Source organism: Ylistrum balloti, unplaced genomic scaffold (assembly GCF_031769215.1).
Source record: "Ylistrum balloti isolate Yb309-2 unplaced genomic scaffold, AGI_CSIRO_Ybal_v1 Utg370128, whole genome shotgun sequence".
In the NCBI taxonomy this organism is placed as follows: Eukaryota; Metazoa; Mollusca; class Bivalvia; order Pectinida; family Pectinidae; genus Ylistrum; species Ylistrum balloti.
In genome coordinates this window covers 3,409-11,057 of record NW_026782141.1, presented here as the reverse complement: position 1 = coordinate 11,057, position 7,649 = coordinate 3,409, and the positions used below count along the sequence as shown (strand labels likewise).

At 36.3% G+C, this 7,649-nt stretch overlaps 1 protein-coding gene across 1 annotated transcript; it reads left to right on the top strand.

The window, feature by feature from the left end:
- The first annotated feature begins 2,280 nt into the window (after window positions 1–2,280).
- On the top strand, window positions 2,281–7,274 carry LOC132550576 (WSCD family member CG9164-like). The gene is made up of 3 exons (XM_060214667.1): window positions 2,281–2,539; window positions 4,001–4,348; window positions 6,883–7,274. The coding sequence occupies exons 1-3, from the start codon at window positions 2,281–2,283 to the stop codon at window positions 7,272–7,274; spliced, it is 999 nt and encodes a 332-aa protein (XP_060070650.1).
- Window positions 7,275–7,649: the final 375 nt, after the last annotated feature.

Genomic DNA, 7,649 nt, shown 5'->3' with positions numbered 1-7,649 from the left:
CACAACATTAAAATACAGAAAACATGATCGGAAAGAGAATTGCAAGAGCTTCATTTTGAATGAAGATTCTTCATAATTACAGCATAAATATATAGTTCTAAGTTGATCCCATTTGCTATGCAGTGTTTATAGGCCTACAGTAAACAGCTATCAGTATACCTCCAGTAACCGGGGCTTAACTGACCATGGTGACATCACTAATGATATGCATGAAACGTTTTATTGGTTTTGAGTTAGGATTATGTTCCTTTGTATTGTTGACCTATGCAAGTCTCAAATATGTTGTATCTGTGTTTGTAAACGATGATCTAAAGGGTAAGTAAGCTTCTGCTGGCCTCGGTCATCCGTCCAGCTATAACTAAGGGTTTTTCTGCTATATTGTTTGACCATCTTGTTTCCTTAATTTAAAAGAAAGCTATCAATTATATTTAACCGGAAACATCATAAGAAAGTCTCAATTCAACATTGCACAAATGAGGGGGCAGACTACTAAGGGACAGAACCCATATGGAGTAATTTGTCATATTACTTTAAGCATCTACTGTGGAACATATACACATATATAGTACTGGTGGTCATAAAGATCCAGGTGAACGATACAGGCCCTCTTGGCCTCTTGTTAATCATACTCGACAGAGCGTATCTTGACCTATCTAATTTTACAAAAGATTCACGCTTTATCAATGGCTTTCATATTATCAGTAATGATAAGGTAGATATGATCATAAGGCCTAGCCTTCAACAAAGAACGGACTCACTATGTATTGACGTATCTGAAAGTTTGTTTACAGTATGGACATTGTTGGTGATGCCCTATCCTTAGCTACAGAAGACAGTGAGTCCATCTACGTTAGACTCCTGACTGCAAATACGGAGACAGAGACTAATAGCGTGAACTCTGATTCTGGTGTAAGATTTCTAAATGTAACTCTAAGATGACGTCAATTACAAATGTCTTATCACAAATATTAAGCATATACGTCGATTTAGAGCTTACAGGTAAATATTGAATATTAGAAATGAATGCATTCTCGTATTTTAACATATCAACATGATTTATAACATTCTGTATAGAAATACCTCATCAAATTTGATAGTTGATATTACATGGTAGATGTCAATATTTTTTTATTGCACCTTGAAATAAAATCCAAACATTTCATGTATTCCATGTCATTGTGATCATGGAGAAGAGCTCGACGAATTATAGACAGGGAACATGACCGCCAACGTTGTTACGGAATTCAAAGATAACACAAATAGTAAATGAATAAAAAAATCTGCTCGATTTCTGCTCTTTCAGTTAATCGGTTTATAACCGTCGATTTACGTAAATAAGGAACAGTCAAGCTGTTGCTCTATCATCTAACCAAATGTCTAATAATAACCAGAGTCTAATGTCATCAATGGCAATATGGCCGTCACCATCACAAAAGATTCACGCTTTATCAATGGCTTTCATATTATCAGTAATGATAAGGTAGATATGATCATAAAGCCTGGCCTTCAACAAAGAACGGACTCACTATGTATTGACGTATCTGAAAGTTTGTTTACAGTATGGACATTGTTGGTGATATCTGATACCTAGCTGCAGAAGACAGTGGAGTCCGTCTACGTAAGACTCCTGACTGTAAATACGGAGACGGAGACTAATTGCTTGAACACTGATTCTGGTGCAAGATTTCTAGATGTAACTATACGATGACGTCAATTTCAGATGTCTTATCACAAATATTAAGCGTTTACGTCGATTTCTGGTTGAGGAGTGACGCTGGCGTAAGAGGTTTAGTATATACAGTGACGTCAACGTATACTGATTTGGGTGCTTGGACAGTAACGCCGACGTTTCCTTCACGTATAAAATAATATCCCGAGACTTTGCTTGGAAAGGCAACTACAGTGACGATGGTTCAATTTAACCGAACGTTCCTGTCAATGGTAAAGCATCGACAAGGCATAGTTTCTCAGTAACATGGCAGCACTCTGTCAGATATTGCAAAGATCTCCCTCTCCGTTCAACACAAAGTGACTAATTTCATGCTTTCTCTTTAACCTGACAACAGTATTCAATGATTCTAGAGGCTACGCTACTACTTCACTTTGTTTGTTTATACCTTGCATATTGACAAGCGGTAGGCCATTTAACTGCCTCCAGGCATGATTCCTTGTCCATCAAGCGTCTTGTGGAAACGTCGTATGCTTTTCCTGTGGTGTGCTACTATTTTATTTGTTCTGTGGTATTTTACTTCACAACGATCAGCTGTGATATATCTTTCCATGAAACCTCACCATTTGAATGACTCCCAGAGTAAGTCTTCAAGTTTCAAATGGTTGGCAACGTCTTTTGTAAATGATTATTCTGGAGAACAAACGCGTTATTTCAGTTTATCAGCATCGAACGATCTAGTAAAAGCTGAGACTTGTCAACCAAGGAACTTGTCATTTCTTATCGACAAACCAAAACACCGAACAGCACTCATCAGCTTTCCTGGATCTGGTAACACCTGGATGAGACATCTGATACAGGAGCTTACAGGTATTTATTGAATATTAAAATTGAATGCATTCTCGTATTTTAACATATCAACATGATTTATAACATTCTGTATATAAATACCTCATCAAATTTGATAGTTGACATCACATGGTCAATATTTCTTTATTGCACCTTGAAATAAAATCCAAACATTTCATGTATTCCATGTCATTGTGATCATGGAGAGGAGCTCGACGAATTATAGACAGGGAACATTTGTCGTTGCAATGATGTCATTATTGTTGCCTATTATGCTAACGAACTGGATTAGATACCTGAGGTTAATATGAACTACTATCTTAGGGTTAAAGTAAAATATTCTAAAACATTTATCTTATACAATTTCTTTTGTGTGGCATTTCTGTTTCTCTGATGCAATCTTTTTGATCTTTGGAAAGTTCCTTGATTAAAAATATGGCAGTTAGTAAGGTTGTTCATGTCATTTTGCCATAATACAAAGTGCCGCCAGATAAGTAGTGGGCATAGCTTCGCTTGTAAATCTGAAAGTGCCTCTAAGTTATCTAAGACCGACAGTCTCTAAATACATAACAATAACGATAGATAAGAGAAACAACACTAGATAACCGTATGCATAAATCATCTGCCGTATTGCCGAGATAAGAAAACAAAGAAATATAATACAGCTCAACGGCATTATACTATGTTTATGGGATAATTTCAATTGAAGCACTGTGACAGTAACATACCTTTTTCACTTTGCTTGATCACAAGTATATTGTATTAATTATATCATTTGTTAAGATAGCAGTACCAAGTTTCTCGGTGTGGCCCTGGGTAATATTTTTGTTCATTAGATTACCAAATTATAAAGGTTTTAATTAAAGTTAATAGTAGAAAAATAAAAATTGTGTAAATCAAAATTTTGATGTGATTGCCTGAAAATGCAAAAATTACTACTAATTCCAACCTAACACTGCATTTTTTAAACGCATGTTTAAAAAACCAACAACACTGTCATGGCAACAAGCTTCTAACATTACAGCAAATTCAAACTTGGAACGCCTTCACTAAAATTTCGTTTAGTGTAAAGCTAGATTTTGGTGTGAAGACACAGATTCGAGACTGCCCAAATAGTAATCCAACCATAATGTAAACATATAATTCTGACAATTATGAAACCCCACATTGTCCACTTTACATGACAAAACCATTTTTAGCAAGGAGTTATTTTTTTTTTAAATATAATGTAATTGTTATGTAATTTATGAATATATATATACATGTAAGTGTGCGTTTTTCATAACCTGTATACTTCAATCATGGCCAGTTAGTTCAGAATGAATGCAAATTAGCTGTTTGCTGCTACCTAAGACTACTGTTCCTGTGCAGAAGGACTCTGAAACCAAATAAGGAAACAATACGAATCCTGTAAGGATTGTTATATAACTATTTTGTTTATATTTTGAATGATTGGACATGGGATAATTTCACATTTTCCAGGTTTCTACACAGGAAGTGTATACCAGGATAAAGGTCTCGCAGAGAACGGGTTTCCGGGAGAATTAGTGCCTGTCATCGACTCGACTAGACATTGTATAGTGTACAAAACTCACTTAGCCACCAAACAAACCCTGAAGCTTTTCACCAAAGCAATAATCATTATAAGAAATCCGTTGCATGCGATTAAATCCTTTTTCAACTATGAATATGCTACAAAGGGAAATTCAGCGAAAAGGCAACGCCTAGAAAATGGAGACCGAAGGGTCAAGGATCTGATATCCTCTAATAAGACGAAGTCAAGAAGCAAGCATGTAGACCATGCGAATACGTCCTTATTTCACACTAGAAGTAAGTTTCTCTGCCTGGCTCGATACACGTTTTTGTTAAATAGGTCATTTGTGATGTCTATTAATACTCCATTCTTTCTCATCTTGGCTAACCCCAATTCGCATCTGTTATTTGCATCAATTTAATATCATTAATATCATGCAGTCATGTAAATCTGCCTTTTTGTCTTTCCTATTTGCGATTAGGTATGTCTGTCTTGTTGGCCTGCCATGTGTTAATTACGCCTGTGTTGTTGTCCGTCGTTTCTGCTGTTAAGTACATCTGTCTTATCCGTCGTTGCAGCTGTTAGGTACATCTGTCTTGTTGTCCGTCCTTTCTGCTGTTAAGCACATCTGTCTTGTTGTCCGTCGGTTCTGCTGCTAAGTACAACTGTCTTGTCCGTCGTTTCTGCTGTTGAAGACACTTGTCGTGTGGTTCGTTTTGACTCCCATTACTTTATCTGTCTTGCTGTCCTGCATATATGATGATAAGTCCTGACGCCATGTTGTCTGCCATACCTGCTGGAAAGTACCTTTATCTTGGTGTCGTTAGTACTACTTAATAACTGTGTTATCATCTTCCGTCGTGTCTATGAAATTCCCTGAATTATGTGTCTTTGTAATGTCACCATCCTTTTCTTCTAATCTACCCTTCTTATCTCTGCTCATTATACTGCAACTAGGTAAGTGGGTAGTGTACAATGTAGGTCTCACGGCAAGTTTTATATATTTTTCCAATTCGGATAATAATTGGCCTGAGTATATTTTGGGACTAATCGAATCTTTAATCCCCTTGGAGGTGAGATAGGTGGATTTCAACCCCAGGAAAAAGATTTTTTTTCCCGAGGTTTTAGATCGACCTTTCTCATCAAGGGGGATGAATGATTATTTTTCTCTTATTCTGCTGACCTTATTAGGAAGTTAGACGTGTTTTTGTCATCCCGATAATTTGCATCGTTGACGTAATTTAATTGACGATGTGACGTTAGTGACTTGTTAGTGTGACGTCATATCATTGTTCTGAAAGGAGAATCCCCAATCTCAATTCTAGGGTGAGAAAAGCTTTTACTGTTTAGATTAAAAGAATTATAGAATTTTTTCACTCCCTCTCCCCTCCGAGGGGTAAGGTTATTAATTAAATGAGCTTAATCATCTTCCCCGGATGTAGGGATAATCTTATAACACCCTAAAGGCTGTGATTAATAATTTTTCTCTTAACATATTTTCCTTGTCTGAGAGTGAGACGAAGTATATTTGTGTGTAAACAAAAGCTCGGGAATGGCATATAAATAGTGACGAGGCCCGTGCTTCAGACACTTCACGCATTCCAATTTAATCTCATACCGGTAAAAAGCGTGGTTTTTCCTGGCCACGGTAAGAGAACCCAATACAATATCAGCACACGGGTATTGGGTGTGAACTATAGCTATCAAAATAACTTTTTTTCAAGTCGTGCAATGAGCACGAGTAAATTGTCTAAACCCTAGGGTAAGATGTAGGGCGTTTTCAAGTAAGAAGCTTTAACGGTTTAACCGGTTGCATCAGCAATAAAAACGCAATGTACATATCGGGACCTTGGCTGGACTACGGAATATTTAGCACCTGCAGTTTGAAGGGGTACAACCGTACCTGTCCGAAACTGACTTGGATGATATGTTAATTTTAGTTAAATGATTTATGCTTGATAGTTAATTCCGATTTGTGCATTAAGAGCTTTACATATATCAGGTCAAACATCCGGTACAAGTGCGTCCGTGTAGAATGGAATAATTCCATTCCACCTGAACCGTTTCAACAGGGTTACGCGAATGCGGTAAAAAGGGTGGATTTACCTGTCCAGGGTAAGAGAAAATATAATCACAACGTCCCAAAGTTAACCCATAGGTATTGGGTATTCTCTATGTACAATATAGCTATTATACTACTAATATATCAGGAAATAGTGTTTTATTTATATATTAGTCTTGCTATTTTAGAAGTACATTACTTATGTTTCGTATATGGAACATCCGATTTTACACTATGTTTATCGATATTATTTCAACAAAATGCAGCTGTAGAATTATGCATATATCATATACAATAACCTTATTTGAAACACATATTGTAAAATCATACATTTACATGTGAGTAACATTCCGCGGTTTTCAAAAACATTATGCATTTTCGTTGGCACTTTATTTCGTGGTCAAATCTTGCTCACGAAATCTACTGATACTACGATCCATGTAATTTTTTTATTCGTTTATGATTTTGTAATTATACAGTCTAATTCGTGGATTTATAGTAACCACAAAATCAACGAAAATAAGTGACTTTACAGTAAACGCATATCTACATTTGTGATCATCAAAGAATAAATACTGCATTGCTTCCTGTAATGTTTCCTTGTCTGACATTTCAATCCTTTGCAGTTTTACTTACTGCTCTAAACAAGATCATTTTAATGGATCATAACTCTCCTTATCAATCTTCTTTCATGGCAGATATTTCATGAATTTTTATTGTTCTGTTCCCCATATTCTATTTTATGCTTACGCTTGTCTTCCTGTTTAGAATGGAGTGACTTTGTGGATGACCGGCTAAGGCGCTGGAGGAGGAAAAACGTATTTTGGTTGGAGAAATTTCAACATAACAGCATAGTTGTTTTGTATGAATCTTTGAAAGGCAATAATTCTGCAGAATTGTTAAGAATAGGAGAGTTCCTTGGAGTACAGGTAAAACCCAAAGACTTATTGTGTACTATAGTAAACAAGGAGGGACAATTTCACCGCCAAGCACGGAACAAGACGGCTTCTAGCGTTGTCAGCCTGTATACGTCAAAACAAAAGGAAGAAATCCGAAAATCTGTCTGTGAGGTTTCACACGTCGCCAAGAGTTTAAGCATTGATTTAGATATATCGCAGTATCTGGTGAAATTATCGAAAAAGAACGATACACACTGCTAATGCGGTTTTAAACTTAAATTCTAGAATGAACTTTTTCTCTTTTATCATAAAGACGAAATGAGAATATGAAAAGACTATCACTCTGTTCTAACGTCATAAATTGCAGCGTCAGCGTTATGCAGGCACACGCTAAATGGACAATTTATAGTCTAGCAACAACTCTGAATTCGGCAACATGTCGTGTACAGAGTGGGAAAAAATTCTTAAAAGAAAGACATTTAATCCAATGACCTTTTGAGTTGTTTAAAATCCACACTGCATTGATTTCTCGTTTTGTATAAACGCGAACAGTATAACAATACGACCGTAATACTGGTTTAGAATCGCAGGAAAACTTGGATACTGTTAGGTTTAACAATCTACTGAGCCAACAAT

Bases quoted from the DNA above. Each gene is read 5' to 3' on its own strand.
- LOC132550576 (XM_060214667.1), top strand. From the start codon at position 2,281: ATGAAACCTCACCATTTGAATGACTCCCAGAGTAAGTCTTCAAGTTTC. The intron at 2,540-4,000 runs GTATTTATTGAA...CACATTTTCCAG, and splicing joins TCTGATACAGGAGCTTACAG to GTTTCTACACAGGAAGTGTA. The intron at 4,349-6,882 runs GTAAGTTTCTCT...CTTCCTGTTTAG, and splicing joins GTCCTTATTTCACACTAGAA to AATGGAGTGACTTTGTGGAT.